The sequence below is a fragment of the Rattus norvegicus genome, chromosome 19, assembly GCF_036323735.1.
Source record: "Rattus norvegicus strain BN/NHsdMcwi chromosome 19, GRCr8, whole genome shotgun sequence".
Taxonomy (NCBI): domain Eukaryota; kingdom Metazoa; phylum Chordata; class Mammalia; order Rodentia; family Muridae; genus Rattus; species Rattus norvegicus.
Genome location: NC_086037.1, coordinates 55,602,089 through 55,623,979, shown reverse-complemented (window position 1 = coordinate 55,623,979; position 21,891 = coordinate 55,602,089). Strand labels below are relative to the sequence as shown.

Below are 21,891 nucleotides of genomic sequence, written 5' to 3'. Positions count from 1 at the left end.
GGGAAGCCAGGTGGAGGCCGGGGGTGTTAACTACAGTACCACTTTATTAATACTGGAATCTTCACAGTGCATTTGTTACTTTGTAGCAGTGACTATTTAAATCAAGGAGAGGATGGAAACCGGGGTGGGTGGGAGAATTTATCCAAAACTTGGCAGAAAGAAAAGAATAAAAGTAATGGGATAGGAGTAGGGGGAGTGGGGTGGGGGGGGTGAGTAGGAACCAGGAGGGGTGGCAAAATAAATTAAAAAAAAAAAGACAAGTTAACAGCACCAGAAAAGTTACGTCAGTCGAAAGACACATTTGAAAAGAATGTTTTGCTGTACAAATGAAAACAAAAAATAAAAAGTGTGTGAAGAAGCCCCCAAACCAGTCTGTGATGCAGGATGGTTGACTCGGATCCCGAGGGCGGGCCTATGAGGGAGTGAGCACTAGAGGAAGTGGCAGTGGAGAAGGATACTTGTGGGTCAGACGAGGGGATGGAGTATGTACAGCCCTGGAGGGGAGGGGAAGGCTAAAAGTGGGGGAGGGCATGCCACTCCATCCTCTTCCTGGGAAGTCCCTGGCCTCCCTTCCCATCAGGGCCTGGAGTCCCCAGATGGCAGTGAGCCCATCTACTTAGACACCCTTCTCTAGGACCCAGCCACAGCCTGGGTGCAGGGGCCACATCCGCCCACTTGATATCCTGCATCCCTTTCCATCAACCCTGACAGTCCTGTTGGGGGAGGTGAAGCCAAACTGTGCCTCGGGGGTTCCACACCTGACCATTTGCTTTCCTGGACGCTACACTTGAGGCTCTGGTTACAACCGAGTTTGGTGGGCCAGGTCTCAGACCCTGGAGATAACTCTCTAGCAGTCTCAGGGCTCTGTGGTAACTCCGCCCACACACAGGGCCCTGTGGTAACTCCGCCCACACACAGGGGCCTGTGGTAACCCCGCCCACACACAGGAATCCCTGCTTCACCACACCTATTGGGCTGCCCTGCTAGGATACCAGTTGATGGTATCCTTGGGCCCTGGTCAGCCTCAACTCCATTCCATCGAGACCAAGGTAAGCTCTCTGGACTCCCTGTAGGGTCGGGCAGAATGCTACCTTAGAGTCTGCTGCCTGCCCTACCTCCTGAATCTCTCCTCTGGCCTACACTTAACGTGCTTTGACTTGCTCAGACTTGGGCTGCACAGTGGAGGCAGGACCCACTCTTTCTTTGGCCCCTGATGCCAGCCCCAGCTAGGCCTGCACGCAAAGATTTTCTTGGGATGGGGTTGCCTCTGGCAACAGAAAGCCAAAACCAACCTTCTAAGACTTGCTTCAAGCTGGGCCTGCAGCTCACTCAGACCACACCAGACTGGCCAGAGGCCCTGGCCTACCCTTTCCAGCCTTATTCTACCGACACTTCAGACACTAGCAAGAAGAGTAGCTTCCCCTGGATTGGGAAGAGCTGATTCTACCCTTCTCTGGCCACGAGCCCACCATGGGACTCCCACAGCTCTCTCAGGCACTCAGACACACACCCTGTACCACCGGCTTGCCCCACACAGCTCTTGTCTAGGGTCAGCTCCATTTTATTATAGTCATAGAGTAACTCCCATACCGTCTTCAGCAATGGGTGAAACTGTAACCCCAAGGTTCCCCTAGAGTTAAAGCTTCAGCACATCCAGCCAAGAACAGGGCATCGGAAATACCTGCTATGGGGCTCTGGACTCATTCCCTGTCTGCCCTGCCTCACCTCCACTAGCTACTCTTCACAGGGGGAGGGGAACTGGAGGGTCCCCTGAGACAAGGCCCTACATTCCCTCCTTCCAGCCTCTCTTTCCCACGAGTGAGTCTGGCTTCCCAATGCCTGACTGTCCCTAAACCCAGTCACAAAAATGTCCTCAGCTGATTGGGTACCTGGCCCCTCCATGACCACCCTGTCCTCCAAAGAGAGGAGCCTGGGAGAGGCAGGACAAAGGCAAGAGGAAACGGGACATGGCCCAAGCAGGGAGAAGAGGGAGCCAGCATTCAAGGAAAGAGCTGGGCATATGGCCCTGGAGGGCAGCCGGGCCAGAGGAAGAGTCGCAGACCCCGGGCCAGGTGGGGCCCAGGTAGCAGGCCCAGCCCTTGGTTGTGGGCTCTGGGGTTTGGATGAGTCAGGGCCTGCAGGAAGGAAGAGGAGGGTTGAGTAGGTAAGGACAGTATAAAACAGGCTCTGTCCTGGCGAGGTGTGTAAGGGAAGTCACTTCCCGTGAGATGCTGCGATCCAGCCTGGTTGTCTCTCTCTGTAAAGTGGCTGTGCCTCACTCCTGGCGCTGGTCTGTCTTCTGGCTCTGCCGCTGCTCAGAGTGGCTGGCCGCTGCTCACAGATCAGGCCACCTGCTTGTGCCAGGCCCAGACAGGGAGGGGTGGGTGGCACCATCATAAGATGCGGGGCGCTGACCTGTCGTTGGTGACGGTCCTGCGCAGCCGGACCCCGCGTCGAATGGCCACCAGCATGTCTTCGGCCGGGGGGTCGCTGGTGGCAGCAGGAGGTGGAGTGGGCGTCTCCTCCGAAGGGGTGGCCGACAGGGCAGTAGGGAAGGGGAACTGGCCCTCGCCCAGGGCCTGGGCGCCGGCCACCAGTTCCCCGAGCTTCTCCACCAGGCTGTGCCTGTTGGCAGCCAGTTGCTGCACTTCATCGTCCTCAGCGGCTAGCCCGACCACAGCCCCGCCGTAGCTAGCCGCCTCTGGGGACGGGCTGCCCCAGGCTGTGTTAGGAAGGCTGAGCCTCTTTGGGGAGGCTTTGGCCAGGTCTGGAGCCAGAGGCGAGGCCACTTCGTCTGTGTAGAAGACGCACTCCTCACTGCCCGCCCGTGTGGGCCCCACATAGCCAGGGGAATCGGGCACCGTGGGTGTCTTCACAGGGACGATGGGTGGGCGGATGGGGATGGGGCCAGCACTGGACAGGGCACGGCGCACAGTGGGCTTGGTAGAGGGCGTGCGGCGGATGGTGGCCACACCAGGAGGTGCACCTGAGGGCAGCCCCATGGCTGTGGGCAGCCCCGCGGTGGGCAGCCCCGCAGTGGAGGCTGGACGCTTGGTCTGGATCAGGCGGCGGTAGTTCTGGGCAATGTTGCTGTTTCGAGGAATGGTGGACGATTTGTCGAATTCAGGGGGACCTTCGCTGTCTGCATCCCCGTTCACAGAGTAGCAGTCGTAGTCTGAGCCTGGAGACACACAGGGTGTGTTGAGCCCAGGACCAAGTTGGTCCCCGAACCCCATACCTACTCAAGGGAGACACAGAGAGGGAAGTAAGGCCTCTTCTGTAGGACCTTCATCCCAGCTGTCCTGGGGGGTGGGTCCCGGGGCTGTGAAGGCCCAGCAAGCATGCCCAGCCCGTGGGACCCCTCCAGGCCCACCTTGGGAGGGGATGGTGTCCTCGGAGCAGGAAGGTGTGGTGGTCTGTGTGCTGTAGCCACTGGAGTACTGCAGCGAGTCCCGGCTGCTCTTCTGGTGTTCTAGGCTCAGTCCACGGGTCAGCACCATGGCTAGGTCGCTGGCAGCAGGGGATACCTCCTCACCATGCTGAGGGTAGGGGAAATGGTGGACTAAAGCCTCATTCTCCACTCCCACCCTCTTCTGGGACTCTGGATGTCTCCATCAAGGTGGCTAGAGCAGGTCCTGAAGGCCAGCTGCATCCTGGCACTGACCTGGGAGTGAAGGTGGGGCCTAGCTGGGGAGCTGTCACTTACTTTGGCTGCTATGGTGGCAGGGGACATCCGGGTTCGTGGTACCTCCTCTCCACTGGAGCCCACAGTGCCTCCACCAGCTGGGCCTGTCTCAGTGTCACGGAGATGTTCCACACGATCCTTCCTCCGCTGCAGGGTGGTGGCTGAGGGCTGTTCATGGGGACCAGTCTTGGTCCAGTCCTGCAGGGTGTGGTAAGCATGTCGGAAGGACCCTTAGCCTTACTGCGCATGACTAGGGAGCCTCCTCTTTGTAGCTGAGGCTCAGGGGGTGCAGATCTATGAGGAGCCTCTGCCTTGCAATCACAGCCAAGCCCAGAACTTGGTGGGCAGCAGTGATAGACCCATCCCAGCAGCCTAGGGGTGGGGCAGGGTGTTCCAATGGTCTCAGCAAGTACCTGGTGGATGCTTCACAAAGACAGGCACCAGTACACGCAATTTTCTTGCTGAATCTGACCCCCCCCCGAACCCTCCTACCATGGTGACTGCCCCAGGTCAGGAGGGCATGGGGTGGGCCCGGGGCCGGGGGTACTGACCGAGGTCGGGGAGCTGCACTCGCTAACCGACTGGCAGGTTTCTGAGGCCTCGGAGGACGCGGAGCTGGAGGACTTCTGTCATGCAGAGGTGAGCCAGTGGTTGCAGATAGGGGGCCCGCGGGCACACAGGCGAAGGAGGCGGGGAAGAGAAAAGAGTTCTGGTCACAGCAGTGGCATGCAGTGGGGAGTTTGGTCAGTGCCTCACTCTGTACTCTGCTCCCGGTGTTACAGCCACTAAGACCACCACAGAAGGCAGCATCCCAGGGCTCGTCCTGCAGACACTGAGCTGCCCACAACCCAGGCCAAGAGCCACGTATTTTTTTTTTTTTTCTTTTCTTTTTTTCAGAGCTGGGGACCGAACCCAGGGCCTTGCGGTTGTTAGGCAAGCGCTCTACCTCTGAGCCAAATCCCCAACCCCAAGAGCCACGTATTTTAAGGCTTCGACTTAGGATTCACGGTTGACAGCTTCTGTGTCAGCAAGGGAAGGTGTAACATGAGGACTCAGACGGGCGTTTGGTTTGGCCATCTAGGTCGATGGTCAGAAAAGGGGTAACCAGGGGTTGGGGATTTAGCTCAGTGGTAGCGTGCTTGCCTAGCAAGCGCAAGGCCCTGGGTTCGGTCCCCAGCTCCGAAAAAAAGAACAAAAAAAAAAAAAAAAAAAAAAAAAAAAAGAAAAGGGGTGACCTGGAGAGAAGGGACCATGGAGTCCCAAGTGCTACCCTGGGAACATTCAGTCTCTGTGCACTGACACGGATATAACCTGGAGTAAGGGACAGGGTGAGGCTGGGGCTAGGCACTTGGCAGCGGTAGGGCAGGACGAGGCTGGGCAGAGACGAGGTTCACGAGTGTTTGGGGGTGCTGACATTCTGTGGCAGGGAGGGAGAGGACAGTCCGGTCCAGGAGCTGTCAAGAAAGGGGTGCTGCTGACTTTAGCCCTAAGTCAGAGGTGGAGTTGGGTGAAGCTCGATCAGCCGGTGATGGATCAGCTACACCAAGGCAGCGTGCAGGCGCCCTCCCTCGCCATTTCCATGCTGCTCTGATGGAGATCACTAGAGTTCTGACAGTGATGAGCAAAGACCACCCAAAGGAAGGAGAATAAAGCTTCAGAGGAGAGGACGGAAGGGATTGCTGAAATTCACACTCGGCGATACGACTTCAGAAATAAAATAATTTAAAAAAACGGTGTTAAAACTCAGCAAGAAACTTCACCGGCCATTCACAGAAAAACCAAAACACAATCCATGCACAGTAAAAGGAACTTCGTTAGCCCGATAGAGAAGGCACACAGAGACATGGACACCTTTCCCTCTGAGGCTGGGGAAAAAGACTAAGATGGCCACCATCGACATTTCCTGTCAACACGTATCAGTCTCTGCCTGTGCAGGAAAGTAAGACAAAGAAAAGGAGGGTGAGAGGGCTGGAGGGCCGGACAGAGCGTCTGTGAGCGACTCAGTTCTCACGCAGACAGCGAGAGTACTAATGACTTTTAAAACAGATCAATGGACTGATCCTAAGCTAGGAACCTCTAGTCCTTCAAAGATATTACTCAAGGGGCTCTGCTGTTAAGAGCATTTGCTGTTCTTGCAGAAGACCTGGGTTTGGTTCCCAGCACCCGCATGGTGGCTCACAACCAGTTGTTAACTCAAGTTCCAAGGGTCTTGACGCCCTCTTCAGGTCTCCCTGGGCACTGCATGCAGATGGTGCATGCGCGAATGGGAAAATAGTCCTACACATGAAATTAAAATATTAAAAATACTTACCAAAGGGCAGTAAGAGCATACTCAGACTATTTCTGATGAAGGATATGTATCTACAATTTATGTAGAATTCTAAAAATCACACACACACGCACACACTTTCTCTCATGAAAAATGGGCAAATGATATGACTAAGTCTTGCATGAAAGAAGATATTCAAGTGCACTTTAAGGTCTGAAAACACATTGGGCCTGGTAGCATAGAACTTTAGTCCCAGCACTCAGGAGACAGAGGCAGGCAGATCTCTGAGTCCGGCCTAGTCTACAGAGTAAGTTCTAGATGGCTGGGGCTACTTAGTGAGACCCTGTCTCAAAAGACAAAAAAAGAACGTATGAAAAATATTCTACCATATCATAAGGAACATTGACATGTTACGACAGCAAACCTCTCAAAATGGTTAAAGCGAAAAAGCTCTAAAATACCAGGGCTGGTAGGACTCAGAATGGACAAGAACTGTTGGAACTCTGTTACTAAGACTCCTAAGACTCGGGACTGGACAGTTCTCCTCCTACTCACATTTCTACAGGACTGTGTACTAGAATGTACAGAGCAGTCTGAGTTGCAACTGTCCCTAAAATGAGGGTTTGCTTTGTCAACTTGACACAAGGTAGCGGCACACAAAGGGAGTGCTGTGAGCTTCGTCAACTTGACACAATGTAGCATCGCTCCAGGCGGGTCTTAATAAGAAACTGTCTACATTGGATGCGCCTGCCTGTGGGCATGTCTATTGGGGTTGACATGAGTTAATTGGTCCAGCCCACTGAGGGTGGTGCCATTTCCCAGGCAGGTGGGTCCTAATCTGTCTAAGAGTGGAGAAATCAAACTGAGACAAGCAAGCAAACAAGCATGAATGCATCCATGAATTTCTCTCTCCTCCCCAGTGTCATATGATTAGCTGTTCGAAGTTCTTACCCTGGCTTCCCCATAGAGATGAACTATAATCTGGATTATAAAATGAGTAACTCCTTCTCTTCTTTTTTTTTTTTTTTTAAAGATTTATTTATTTATTATATATAAGTACACTGTAGCTGTCTTCAGATACACCAGAAGAGGGAATCGGATCTCTTTACAGATGGTTGTGAGCCACCATGTGGTTGCTGGGAATTGAACTCATGACCTCTGAAAGAGCAGTCGGGTGCTCTTAACCGCTGAGCCATCTCTCCAGCCCAACTCCTTCTCTTCTAAACTGCTTTTCGTTTAGGATATTTTATCACAGCCTCAGGAGTGAGACTAGAACACCAGGGAACTATCTAAAGGCCCCCAAACACAGAACACCGAAATAAATCACACACTAATTCAATGGAATGTTATCTATCAATGAAAACGATACCTGTCTCCAATAAAACAGATGACTCTCATCTTAAACATGCCGAGAGCAGAAGTCACACAAGACACATACCGTATGATTTCACGTAAATCATATTGTGGTACTGGGATTAAACCTAAGACTTCATGCATGCTGTGTACATGCTCAACAAATGAAGTACACTCCCAGCCTAGCAAGTTATAAAGTTACATACGCATACATTTACACGCACGCACGCACTATGACCGGCAATTACTCTGGGGGCGGGAAGAGTGAAGGAACACAGGGACTTTGGGGTCAACCTGTGTCTCGTTTTTGGTACTGGCTGCGCGAGTGTGTTCAATTCACAGACTTATTCAGATATACTGTTATGACACATTTACTTCTCTGTATGGGTGGGTAGTTTCTATCAGCTAAAAGATTCTTGAGACTCAATGGTAATAGATTTTAATCCATAATCAAAGAACTATTTATGAGCCCATTATGGCACAATAAATAAATAATTGTCTACACAAATAAACAGGGAGAAGGGCTGAGATAAAAGGACAGTTGGGAGAAAACTAGTTAAATGTGTGGGGCTAGGGGTGGGGCAGCCAAACGAAATAAAACAAAACACTGTGGAACTTGTGACACTGTTAGATCAGTCTGGTTTCCCTCGTTCTGAACATTGTTGGAGGCTAGAGGGACAGCTCAGTGGTAGTGATTGCCTAGCATGTATAAGGCCTCGGTTTCTACCAGAAAAAAATTCCACATTTGTGTTTAAGCTGGGTGTGGTGGCTCAGCTCTATAATCACAGCGTTAAGAAGGCAGAGGCAAGAAGATTGAGCGTTTGGGGTCAGTCTGAATTCCAAAGTGAGACACTCTTTCAAAAACAAACAAACAGGAGGTGAAATAAAACAAAAATTGTTTGGTGGTTAGGTAAGATGTTAGCTTTGAGGTAAGACTGTGGGTGGGGTACCTGGGGACTCTAGAGTCTTTTTTTTTTTTTTTTCGGAGCTGGGGACCGAACCCAGGGCCTTCCGCTTGCTAGGCAAGCGCTCTGCCACTGAGCTAAATCCCCAACCCCCTAGAGTCTTTTTTGCAACTTTCCTACAAGCATAAAATGAAACCAGCCAGACATGGAGGTACACCTTGTAATCCTAGCCCTCGGTAGGATGAAGCAGGGGGTGTTGCCAGTTTGAGGCTAGTTTGCAACAGACAGGGAAAACTTGCTCCTGATTTAAAAAAAATGTTGGGGCTGGAGAGATAGCTCAGTGGTTAGGAGGGTTCAATTCCCAGCACCCACATGGTAGCTCACTACTCTCTTGTCCTCCAGTTCCAGGGGATCCGACCCCCTCACACACACATACAAGCAAGCAGAACATCAGTATATAAAATAAAAATAAATAAATCATTAAAAAGTGTTAAAGAATCAATGGAACAAAAGAGCCTAAGCCCTCTTGGGTAAAAACAGAAAGAAGAGACAGAGAGAGAGAAGACAGTGTGACATACTTTAATTATAGCCCCAGTAGAACAGAAGGAACACAAGTGCAGGTAACGGCTGGGCTCTGAGAGATAAAGTGCTGGCCTTGCAAGAGTGAGGACCCCAGAACCCATAAGGAAGAGCCAAGCCACGGGCTGGAGAGACGGCTCAGTGGTTAGGAGCACTACTTGCTGCTTTTCCAGAGAGGGCCTGAGTTCAGTTCCCCGCACCCGCATCAGGGAGTGCCTGAGTTCAGTTTCCAGCACTCGCATCAAGGAGCTCACGGCTGGTGTAACTTTAGTTAGAGAATCTATGATGCCTCTGATCTCCAAGGGCGCCTGCACTCCTATGCACATACCCGCCCACATGCAGACACACGCACCTGCCATAAAAACATTAAAAAGCCAAGCATGGCTATTCACGCATGCGTGTAATCCCAGCACTGGGGAAGCACAGACATGTGGAGCTAGCCAGCCTGGTCTACTTGGTAAGTTCTAGGCCAGTGAGACCCTATCTTAAAAAATAAGGTGGGGGGTTGGGGATTTAGCTCAGTGGTAGAGCACTTGCCTAGCAACCGCAAGGCCCTGGGTTCGGTCCCCAGCTCCGGAAAAAAAAAAAAAAAGGTGGATAGTTACTAAGGAATAATATCCAAAGTTGACCTCTGGTCTCTACATACATCTGCACATATGTGCACCTACACAGTCACAGACATACACATACACACACACACACACACACACAGATACACACAGACACACATAAACAAAGACACACAGAGATACACAGACACAGACATACAGAGACACACATAAACAAAGACACACACAGACACACACACTAGTCTCTATATACATCTGCACATATGTGCACCTACACAGACACATACACACACATAGACAAAGACACGCACACAGACACATACACACAGACACACACACATAGACACACAGACATATACACAGACACACATAGACAAAGACACACACAGATACACAGACACAGAGATACAGACACACACAGACACACACAGTCTCTATATACATCTGCACATATGTGCACCTACACAGTCACAGACATACACATACACACACACACACACACACACAGATACACACAGACACACATAAACAAAGACACACAGAGATACACAGACACAGACATACAGAGACACACATAAACAAAGACACACACAGACACACACACTAGTCTCTATATACATCTGCACATATGTGCACCTACACAGACACATACACACACATAGACAAAGACACGCACACAGACACATACACACAGACACACACACATAGACACACAGACATATACACAGACACACATAGACAAAGACACACACAGATACACAGACACAGAGATACAGACACACACAGACACACACAGTCTCTATATACATCTGCACATATGTGCACCTACACAGACACATACACACACATAGACAAAGACACGCACACAGACACATACACACAGACACACACACATAGACACACAGACATATACACAGACACACATAGACAAAGACACACACAGATACACAGACACAGAGATACAGACACACACAGACACACACACAGTCTCTATATACATCTGCACATATGTGCACATACACACACACACACACACACACACACACACACACACACACACACACACACAGAGTCTGTGTAAACTAAGACCCTGACTCAAAAATACCATATGCACGTGAGCTGGAGTGATGGCTCAGTGGTCAAGAGCACTAGCTGCTCTTCCAGAGGACCCTGGTTCACTTCCCAGCACCCACATTGAGGCTCACAACTATAACTCCAGTCTGGGAGATCTAATGCCTTCTTTTGGTCTCCTCAGACATCAGGCATGTGCACAATGCAGTCATACATGCAGACAAAATCATCCCCGTTCCCAGAAAGCAATAATAAAACTACCACAGACAGCGAAGGCTGGAGATATAGCTCAGGGATAGGTAGGCGGCTTATCTAGTGTGTACAATGGCCTGGATGTGGATAAAACAACGAAACCCAGGTATATGCTATTACTCATCTGAAACACAGTGAGTTTAAGCAGAGTTGGAGATCAATGAGAGAACTGTGGAAAAGCAGGAAAGCCATGAGCTAAATGCTTGCCCTCTCAAGGACGGCCTGAGGTCAGCATGAGGCTCCTGTTCCCCACCCACACAGTCCTCCTGATGTTCTCACCTGGCTGGTGATGTCTGAAGGCATGGGCGAAGGGGGCTTGGAGTAGGTGGCATCCTGGGAGACGAAGCCAGAGTCGTGGGAGGAGACACTGGAGAGGCGGGTGGTGGCTGGCTGCGCCAGGCTGCGGTAGCGACAGGTGGAACTGGGTGAGTATGTTTGGGCGCCCCCAGGCCATGGGGCTCCGCCACCCTTGGCACTGCTACTGCTGCTGGGGGCACTAAGGGAGCGAAAGGGGAGGGCACAGCAGCCAGACAGGGAGACACAGAGGTGTATACAGAGAGGGAAGGGTGACAGAGGAAGGTGGGTAAAAGATGAGGAGCAAAGGAAGGAAAAGACAGTGTCAGACTACGAGGTCGCGAGGGCCAGGCACTACTGAGGAGTTCGGGGATGGCATGTCTCGTGCTGGGGAGTCCCCTGTCAGGGTATACCCAAAGCGAGTACACTCGAAGGGAGGCAGAGTATGCCTCTGCCTCCCACAGCATCATTAGACTGGTTGTTCTTAGGTTCGTGATGGGGAAGCTGAGTCACCAGGCATTGAAAACTGAGAACAGACACAAGCCTGGTAGTTTCTAAACTACCTCCTCACAGTCTGCTGTCTGCTGTCTGGTCCCAGTGAGTACCTCGCACAGGCTGAGATGACAGTCTGGAAATGGTGGTGGCTTGGCAGGTGGGTCCTACCCCACCATCACCTTGTCTCCCCTTCAGGAGTGTGGCTTTCTGGGGCCAGCCTTCCTCTTCTGGATAGCACTAGGCATCACCTTGGGTCTCCCAATCGCCATCCCTAAACATTTCCTTTATAATCCCATTCCTCCTGGGGCAACCATTGCCACTCAAGGTTATGGGCTCACCTCTCCTTGGGGGATACACTGATCACTGGGTCCAGTTCCTCTCTAGCTCCCAGTGCCCAGGCAGAGAGAATTCTGGGAAGAAGGGTACCTGGGACAGAGCCTCCCTAATGTATAAGCTGCTCTTCTGGCCTGAGAACTCTGGAGCCATCGCCTTCAAATCCAATGAGACTGATGGGTGAACAAGACTCCTAGCCTCTCCCCATCTCTGGAAGACTCTGTAAGTTCTGACGCCTATGACAACACAGGCTGGGGTGTCCTTTACCCTGAAGCCCAAACACACCTTCCTGGAAACCACCACACCACTTCTTGATCCGAAGTTTCATTTGTTAAGGCAGGGTCTCATATAGTCTTGGCTGGCCTCCAACTTGAATACAATTGTGGATGACCTTGAATTCTACTCTCTCCAATCAACCAGCATCTGGATTTCAGACATGTGTCATCCCACCTGCCTTCCTTCTCTCCCTCCCTTCCTCTCTTTCTTCTTTCCTTTTTGTTATTATTTATTTATTTTTTTTTTTTGGTTCTTTTTTTCGGAGCTGGGGACCGAACCCAGGGCCTTGCGCTTCCTAGGCAAGTGCTCTACCACTGAGCTAAATCCCCAACCCCTTGTTATTGTTTTTTTTGAGGCAGGGTTTCTCTATATAGCCCTGGCTGTCCTGGAACTCACTATGTAGATAGACCAGGCTGGCCTTGAACTCAGAGAGATCTTCCCGTCTTTGTTTCCAAGTACTGGGATTAAGGGCATGCACCACCATGACCAACATTCCACCTAGCTTTTACAAATGTATTTTTTGAGACGGGAACTTAGGAAGTCGCCCAGGCTGGCTTTGAACCCTTGACCTTCCTGCTTCCACTTTCCAAGTGCTTGCATCACCGTGCCCAGGTTGCTCTCACCTTTTTACTTCCATACCATATTGTCCTAGGCCTGCCAGAGACCAACGGTTCACTCGTGACTCACGTGCCTTAGTTCCCTTCCTGACACAATGGTGTCAGGATTCACTGTAGAAAAAAACCTTAGTGCCTGGCACACAGTGATGCTCCATGAGTGAAGCTGCAACCCGTCTCTCCTGCCAACCGACGTGTGTACCCGTATCTCCTACATGTGAAAGGTCCCTGGATGCTTAGACACTGTGTGAGTTCTGGGGTGCTGAAGCAATTGCTTACATAACTTTATTGGTTTTCCCTAGAACCTCCCGGGATTCCCTCCACAAACCTGACACCCACCTGCACATGCTGGACTTCCGGGAGCTGGAGCTGCTGGGCGACGAGGGTGGGGTCTGGTATGACCAGCTGTAGTCAGAGCCCTTCAGGTCTTTGATCACCTGGACAGAGGCATGGGGGCGGTCACTTGAGGCAGCTCCTTACCTGAGAGTGTCTTATCTAGCTTTAGAGAGTTGGCAGGGCAGGACATCTTCCACTCTGTCCCCGGTTATGAACTACACCTCAGGAGGTGAACCCGAGGCCCAAGCCCGACTTCAGCCTTCTTTAAACATGGGCTTCTTACTGAGCCCCAACTGGCTCTAGGCATGGACAAGGGTCGAGCAGGTGTTCCTGAGAACTCATGGCTGGGAGTGCCATGACACGGGGGCTGAAACTATCTTGGGAGCTTTCTGAGTCTTGATTTCTCCTGTGAGCTGGAGACAATTTGGAGTACCACTGAGAGAACTCAGTGTAGTGACCTGAGGGGAGTATGCTAGAGTGTGGGGTTCATAGGAAGTACCCACCACAGGGGCTGTACTGTGCTGCCCAGCACAGTGGGTATATCTCTGTGAGGGGTGGTTTGGCTCTATGTTGGGAAGCGCCAAGCCCTAGGGACCTGGCTTCTGTCCATCCGTGTTGGTCTGAGTCCTATTGGGTTCTGAGCATTTCCTCTGTGATGGGGCAGGTGCTCCCAGAAATCCCACAGGGGGCTGCTGGATACTATCTGGTCTTCTTCCCACAAGGAGCTCCCCACAAAACCTCCCTCTGTTCTCTACTGTCTCCACAGGAGGGCAGGACCATCTCCTCCCTGGTCCTGGTCTCGACCCCAGGGCTGGCCGCACCTGCTCACTGGCGGGAGGCAGTTTGTGGGGTTCTGCAGTCAGCACTACCAGGTCGTCAATGATGCCCTGCAGGTGGGTGATCTCTCCCAGCATGGTCAGTTCGCCGTTCTGAGGAAGCAGCCAGTCAGTGTCTAAGCCCCTATACCTGCCCACCCACTCAGGAGAAACAAACGGGCCTGTTGGGCCTCTCCTCTTTCACCCTTCCCTGATACTCGATGCTGACACGGGCCGGGCTTGTACAGCCAAGGTAACCATCTGCCTAGATTCAGCTGGAGTATCACAAGCTGTGAGACCTGATTTCAGGCCAGGGGCACAGGGGGTTAAGAGGTTTATCCTGGGTCTTTTCCCTGCCCCTCCCCAGGGGGAGGCTCCCAATTATCAAGAGACCCACCACCACGGGCTGAAGGAAGGTGATAAAAGTGCAAAAACGGCCCCGTTCCTCGATCAGTGCGCGGCGCACAGCCTGCTTCTCCGTCTCCTCCAGTAGCAGGTACATGTCGTTGACATCTTGCAGCGCGCTGTCCAGCTGGGGCTGCAGGTCTCCTTTCCCTGTGGGGGTTGGGAAGAGAGGCCGCGCTGGGGACGCTGGCCTGGTTGGCTGTGCCCACGGCTCAGGCTCCTGTGGCAGTGTTTTTGGCTGTGGGGTTGGGGACAAGGGAGCCAGGGAGCATGGAGCAGCCTCTAAGGCTTGTGGAGGGGCTGTTCCCACCAGAGCAGGCAGAGAGGACAGGCAAACAGACGGACACACATAGCAACACCAAGCTGCACAGCCACCCAGGATCTGGGGTAGGCTAGACCACGGGGAGGCCTGCTGGAGACCTCTAACACCCGGGATGCTATCACTGTCCCAGCAGGTAACCCTGACCTCGAGAGGTAGAGAGAGGGAGATGGCTGAAAGCAGGAGAGACAGCAGGGTAGGGGCTCTGCTCAGCTTCAGACCAGGCCACTAAGAGGTGCAGGGGTCAGGGGAGCTATGGCTGGGCCTAGGGAGCAAAGAGGCCTGTGTCTTAGCATGGGTGATAACTCAGCTTGGGGACCAATGCACAAGGACAGTAACGGCAGCACACAGGAGCAGTGAGAGAGACAGAGAGAGGTTGAAAGCATGACGTGGAGGGAATGGTGACAGGGACAGAGTTGGTGACAGGTTAAGACCTGGCTGGCCAGGTGGCAGTTGGGCAGCCAGGGCCTGTGACCCCCACCCTGCCCAGCCAGTGAACCCCCTCCTGGCTTGGCAGGCTGACCCAGCAGTTGTTTGGGACACTTATGCCCCAGGCCCCTCCCTTGGTGGACCAACCGCCTTTCTCGTTCCTTCTTGGACTGGAGAGGTTCTTTCCAATGGCCCTGAGCTGGGGGGTGGGGGTGGAGGCAGACAAATGCAACAAGGAGGGACGGACGGAGCAGCTGGAGGGACCGACATTTGACTTACCAAGCAGCTCTACAGGACGGATGTGGGAGGAGGAGAGGAGACAGAGAAAGAAAGAATGTGTGAAAGACAGCCAGATGAGCCACTCCTGGGGAGGGGTGGGGACCTGGGCAGTACAGGGTGCTGGGTGCTCCCTCAGTCCCACCCGACATGTTGGAGTGTCCTGTGTTGGAGGACAGGATCCCCCTGGCCGGGATGATGCTGGGGGTGGGGGTGGGGTGCCTCACAGGGTGGTTGGGGCTACAGAACGGGGCCCAAGGGGCTGGGCCTCAGTGGGGCGCTGTGCGCTCTACCTTTGCGCGCTTTCTTCTGCAGCTTCAGCGTGTCAGATGACTTCTTTTTGATTTCATGCCTGGCTCGTTTATACTCTGTGCAGGGGCAAGAGGGGAGCTATAGTAAGGGGTCCTCGTGGAAAGGTTCAGGCAGCCCCGCGAAGCCCCACCCCTACCTTTCGCATGGTCCTTGTCCAGTTGGTTGGCTGACTTCTTCCAGTCTTCGATGCGCTCCTGCAGTGGATTGATGAGGCTCTCCAGCAGCGCGCTGTGGGAGAAAGCTGTGCATCAGGGCTAGGGGGCTGGGCCAGGGCAAGGATGGCCTCTCTAGACTGGGATCATCCCCTATGGTCGGCTGTGCCCACTCACTTGGTGAACTGCCGCAGCTTGGTCTCGATGCTGCGGTGGCGCATGCACATGCGCGTGAGTGCTGAGCCAATGTCCCGCGTGGCCCCTGGCAAGGAAGCAAGCTGCATGGGAAGGGGCCTGGCTGGGGGCCTCTGCAGTCCCGGCTTCAGGCCACTAGGCGGCGCGCTGTTCCACAAAGACTGCCCCTGCCCCGCCCCCATTACCAGCAATCCTGTAGCCACCGGGACATGGGGGCATCCTAGCCTTTGGTGGCTTTGGGTGCCTTGCCGGCCAGCCCTGGAGCCTTCCCTCTTTCTTAGCTGGGACAAAGACCAGTCACCCAAGGGAAAGTCAGCAAAGTTTCCGATTGACTTCACTGAGACCCAGGAATGTGTAGATTCCAGAGGATAAGGCTTGGGTTGTGTTTTTAATCGCTCAAAAGTACACTAGTGCAGGTGCTTGCTAGATGGATCAGGAGGAAAAGGGGCCTTCCAAGTCCCCCAGGGCTATTCACCTGTCCCATAGAACTCGCATAAGGCACATGGATGAGGAATCACAGAACCGCTAACTGCCACTGAAGGGTTAACCCACAGCAGGAGGATGATGTCCTGGTAACATCCCTGTCACTGCTCACCTGCTCCATGCCATCACAGCAGAAGCCAAGGTCTTCATTCTGGGCTTTGTATCTTTCCCACAGCCCATATCCCTTTCCAGCCTCCCAGCCCATTGGGCGCATCCCCACCTCTGACCACGCCCCCTCCCCACCTCGGGTGTTGGTGGCCATGTCAGCTACTTTCTGGAAGGCATCAAGGAAGGCCACAGCAGCCAGCACAGTGGTCCTGGGGAGACACACAGTGGAGTGTATGGTCATTGGGTGGGAGGTCATTCTCTGCCCATCCCTCCCCAGCTTGGACAGCCCCGCCACAGCCTCACCTCAGCTGGGAGTGCAGCTTCGCCGCCTTGGAGTTGAAGTCCTCCCAGATGGGGTAGGAGCTCTGTGGTGAGGTGGGAGAGGAGGAAAGGCATTGTGAGTCAGAGCTATAAGGCTCCCCACATATTGTCCAACCTCCGGGCAGTTTCTGAGATGGCCCTGTCCCCATGGAGAGGAGGTAGCTTAAGCCCTATTGGGCAAGAGAGTGCCCAGGACACAGGATGGCATGGTCTTACCTGCCTGTGGTCGGTAACCAGGTGGTACCCATGCTCCCTTGGGGGAGATGGAGGAGAAAATGGATGGTGGGTAGTTTCTTTAGGGGCCCAATACCTCTACCTCCTGTGGTGGCAAGTGGAGGTTGGCAGAATTAGAGCCACACAAGGTCGTATGTGGCCCGGAAGCTGCTTCTGTTAGGCCAGTCATCTCTGGCCAGCACTGGTGGCTCACAGACCCAGGGAGGCCATGGCTGCTACACAGGCTGGTCAGCTTGCCTGGGACAACTAGGCCCCAGGCTGAATGGGGCCTTGTGTGGCCAACAGAGCCACCTTTTTCCAGCCCCTCCTCTCCCCTCCAGGGGAACAGTGTGGCCTTTATCCTAGTCTGGCCAGAGGCTCTATATTAGGAGGGGGTTTCCCAATAGGGAGGTTGGGCTCTTGGTGACTGAGTTGTCCAGTCTGATTAAGGGGCTTTTCTGGCTAATGCGCTCCCTTCATGGCCGCCAGGCCTGGAGAAAGTTCAGTTCTGGCCTGGGGGGAACCCTGAGGGAGACCTTGCTCTGTGAAGGGTAGCCCAGGGCTAGCAAAGGTCCACTCCCTGTCCCACATAGGCTGACTGGGACTGAGGCTTCTCAGTACCAAGGTAAAGGGGACGGAAAAGCCTCAGGTTCTGGGATCCTGGGAGAGCTATACTTGGCTGGAACCCCAGAGTAGGTCTAGCCAGCTTCTCCAGGGACAGCAAGGAAGCGGGCTGCCTCACAGACCCTCAAAAACACCCTCTTCCTGCCCAGTCAAGTCAGTGTCAGGGAAAGCAAATATTTGCGAAGCACAGCAAGGCTGGAACAAGAAGAGGAGGCTGTGGGTGGGCTGTCCCCACCCACACAGCTCTGGATAAAAAAGGCCCACCAGGTTGCGAGGTTGTCCCTGGCAGTCCTGAGCTAGCTCAGGCCCTGGCCTCTAGGGGTTTTTCAAGATGGGGCACCCTCACACCTTCTAAATGCTACTTGACAGGGAAGCCGGCTAACTAAGACCTCACTCCAGAGTATGAGAAAATGCTGGGGAACAGGGTGTCCAAAGTTAGTTCTCCTGGTCCCTGGGAAAGCTCGGTCCCCTCAGCAACCAGTTTGCCCCCGGTAGATGGATCTGCACATCTCAGTCTTTAAGGGCCTGGTTTCTTTCCCTCATACCCCCGTGGTCATAAAAGAACCTGAGAAAGAAAAGAAAAGGGGAAAAAAAAAAAAAAAAAGGCCGGAATGACAGGTGCCCCAGGGAGTGTTAGCTTCACCTGGCCCAGGCTCTAAGTCCCTGTGTCATCACTGGTCATAGGAACTGCACCTGCTGGCCAGGTGTTCTGGGCCAAGCTGGTTCACGACTCTTTCACCACCTCGTGAGTGAATCCTGAATGAAGTTCATTTCTGCCCCATTTCCCTGTTGGAGAACTGGAGGCTCAGTAAGGTTAACTGATTTGTCTGAGGTCCTAGGGATTGGAGGCAAGGTCTTATCTTATAGCTGACATATTAGGATGAAGGGACCCTGTTTTCAGAGAAGCAGGGAGCTAGGGCAACTACATACACTTCTCTGTGGGGAGGTGACAGGGACTAAGTGAAAGGGGGAGACATCAGGTCCGCCACAAGCCTGGTGACCCTCTCTGGAGTAGGGAGGGGAGGTGCTCAAGTGGCCAGGATGAGACTGGTGTGGCTGTGGTACGTCTGGGGGAAACCCAGGCTCTAGTCTCACAAAAGGCTTTTGGGGGTGACCCTGGGTATGCATGCACTCCTAGCCTTAGGTTTCTTCAGCCGTAAAATCAGGGCCTGTGTGTAGACTTCAGGGGGCACTTGCTGTGGACAAATCGGATGTAATTGGTTAAGAGGGCAAAAGCCCCACCACTCTGTTAGGAGCCTTTTCCCATGGCCAGAGCCTCCTCACTCTGGATTAGGACCCTTTCTGGAATGGGGACCCTATTTCCTCTGTTGACGAGGCCTAGGGCCTCAGGCAAGTTCAAATCTCTGGGTTCAGCTGGCTTGAGACAGAGAAGGCAGGGCAAGCTAACTAGCTCTCCAGCGTCCCCTCAGCCTCTGGGTTTATACCCTCCTCTGTCTGTGTGGTTGAAGTTCTGAGTGAGGAACCTTCCTCCCAGGCCATCCCTCAGCACAGCGTTGGAACCTTCTAGTGACTCCAGAGAGAATCATGGAGAGCTGAGTCTCCTTGAACTTCTTGACAGTGGCTACCAGGTGAGACAGCCGGAAGCAGCTTTTAAAGTCCAGCTAGTCAGTGCAGGTAGCTGGTCCCTTCAGGGTCCCTAACATATGCATGTCATTGACGGGCATAGCGTATGTGATAGGATGGTACTTGGTAAAGTCTCTTCATCTTGGCCCCACATATCTAGAAATCTTGCCTGCTGCTTAGCTCAAGCTCCTTGCTGAGACTGGACCTGTGTCTCAACAGAGTTCCTTGCAACTGGCAGAAACGGAGGACATAATCTTACAGGCTCGTCTGGGCAGAAGCGGCTGCTTGCTGCAGTGTTTGCTGCTGAGTGACTGCCAGTGGGAGGCAGTGTGGGCGGCTCCCACCCTCTGCCAGCCCAGGAGTGCCAGCTAGGGGAGGTGGTCTGGGTTACCCAGTTTCAGAGGGGGATGTTGGCACCAACATATAATGCTTACAAGATGGGTAAACTATGCTGAGGGTCAGTGAGGAGGTCCTCAGGTGGAGTTGTCAGGTGTGTGTGTGTGTGTGTGTGTGTGTGTGTGTGTGTGTGTCCGTCCCAGGGGAAAGTATAGAACTGTGGGAAGGCGTCGACATGCTGCTAATTGGCAAGTCCCAGGCCAGTGTGGTTTCAGGCCTCTTTTTAGGGAGCAACTATCTAAGTATCTGGCAGATGCCTCCCCTCACTGGGGGTGTTCCTTGGCAGTACTGGGAGGGGAGCCCCAATTTCTTGCCTCTCTACAAGCCACCACCTTCCAAAGCATTTTTCTGGAGTACTTGGGTAGGGTATGTGGGTTCTGTAGCCCCCTGGGTCTAGTAGGATTCTGGTTTGTTCTTGCTAAGTCCAAGCCTAGGGTAAGGACGTGGGGAGGAGTGCAGGGCCTAGTTTCTTCCCTGTTTCCATCTGTCCCTAGACCAAGGGGTACAGTGCAGGGAAGGGACACTGGCACTCCACTCCTACCCTGCCACTGAAGCTCTCCCTGCCTAGTCAGTTTGGAGCAGTCCTGTCAAACACTGGCCTCTTTTGGGGTGAGGGAAAATTCAGCAAATTACCAGATGGATAATAAGGGCTGAGGTCCGAAGCAGGATCCAATGGTCTCCTTATGACCTTGAGCCTTTCCCAGGCCTCAATTTCCCCACCTGAAAGGGGTGCCTGCTCAGTCTGACCTTGAGTGGTCAGGAAGTGGGGGTTGGTGAAAGCGCTCCCCAGGTTGCTTAGCCAACACACAGCCTTCCTCCTCCCCAAGGTGGATTCAGTTCTACCTTCGGACTTCAGGGACGACCCCACCCGAGGATTGTTGGGGTTGTTGGTGTGTGTGTGTGTGGGGGGGTGGTGTTGGTGGGTGTGGGGCTGCGTCCACGCAGAGGCCCGAGTCTGGCGGGGAAAGAGTTAACGGTTCTTTGCTTTATTATTTTTTTCCTGCTTTGGCGGTGACAGCATTGTCTGGGCTTCGGGGCGTCAGGGGTATGTGTGTGGTGGGGGCATTGTGGTGGAAGGGGGCGGAGGCCTGAGAGACCTTGGATCCGTTAAAGGGCCTTAAAGGTCGGCCCTAAAGACAAACCCAATTCATAGTTTAGGGGTCTAGGGTACTGAGAGCTTGCGGATGTTCAGCTTTGAGTCAGGATTCCACAGGGCGACCTCACCCCAACCTGAGAGCACTCACCCCCACCCTCCGGACCCAGACAGGCACTAGGCACAAGGCGGGCGCAGCAGGACAGGCTCAGACAAGAAACACACACACACAGACACACACACACACAGACACACACACACACACACACACAGGCTCAGACAAGAAACACACACACACAGACACACACACACAGACACACACACACACACACACACACACACACACACACACACACATACCGCGTTGCACGGCCTTAGCAGGACATCACTGCCCGCCACACGTCCCTCAGAGGAGACACAGACACAGATACAGACACACACACACACACACACACACACACACACACACACACACACCCGCGCTGCACGGCCGTAGCAGGACACTACTGCCCCGCCACACGTCCCTCAGAGGAGACCCGTGCTTGGAGCCCGCCTGGGGTACCTTCATGTCGTTGACGATGGCCTGGAAGAGCCCGCCCAGGGCGCCACACTCCTTCTCTGCCGTCTCCATGCTGGGGCCGGGCGCGCTAGGGGCGCGGGAGCCGTGCAGGGGAGGGGCCGGACCGCCGCAGGCGCTGCTCCGGGGCCGCGCCGGGGCTCCCGCCTCGGGGCCGCGCTCTCAGCGGCCAGCCGCGCCGCGTTCCGGGGTTGCGGGCCGTGGGCCGGCAGCGCGGGCCATGGCTCGGTGGGGCTGGGGGCGCGGCGCGGGCAGTTCGCGGCGCAGCCTCGGCGCGGGCACTGGAGCGGCGGCGGCGGTAATCCGAGCCGCCGAAGCTCGGGCGTCACGTGGGCACGGCGGAGGGAGGGCCGCGGGGAGGGAGCACGGGAGGGGGCTGTGGGAAAGGCCGGGCGGGCGAGGACCCATTCACGGCCAGAAACCAGGGCTTTGAAATCCGAGCTCTAGCGCTGCCAGACTGGTCGGGCAAGAGGGGCTGGCGGGAGCGGGCGCCACCGCGGGTCGGGGCGGCGCAGGGGCGGGGCCCGGCCAGCCCCCACCCAGCGCTAGCAGCCCGGG

General features: G+C 54.0%; 1 protein-coding gene across 5 annotated transcripts; it reads right to left on the bottom strand.

Annotated features, from left to right (window-relative positions):
- Positions 1 to 24: 24 nt before the first annotated feature.
- On the bottom strand, positions 25 to 21,800 carry Mtss2 (MTSS I-BAR domain containing 2). 5 transcript variants are annotated; one of them, XM_039097762.2, is made up of 14 exons: positions 21,319 to 21,800; positions 16,829 to 16,890; positions 16,661 to 16,734; positions 15,917 to 16,001; positions 15,724 to 15,815; positions 15,569 to 15,643; positions 14,244 to 14,401; positions 13,853 to 13,960; positions 13,035 to 13,132; positions 10,963 to 11,179; positions 4,237 to 4,311; positions 3,707 to 3,883; positions 3,374 to 3,539; positions 25 to 3,238 (listed from the first exon to the last, which is right to left on the bottom strand). In XM_039097762.2, the coding sequence occupies exons 1-14, from the start codon at positions 21,385 to 21,387 to the stop codon at positions 2,394 to 2,396; spliced, it is 2,301 nt and encodes a 766-aa protein (XP_038953690.1). In that variant the 5' UTR covers positions 21,388 to 21,800; the 3' UTR covers positions 25 to 2,393. The 5 variants fall into 5 exon arrangements, with proteins under 5 accessions (XP_038953690.1, XP_063134127.1, XP_038953693.1 ...); XM_063278057.1 differs by having other exon boundaries at positions 10,963 to 11,083; positions 21,319 to 21,798; XM_039097765.2 differs by having other exon boundaries at positions 25 to 3,181; positions 21,319 to 21,793.
- Between the last annotated feature and the right edge of the window lie 91 nt (positions 21,801 to 21,891).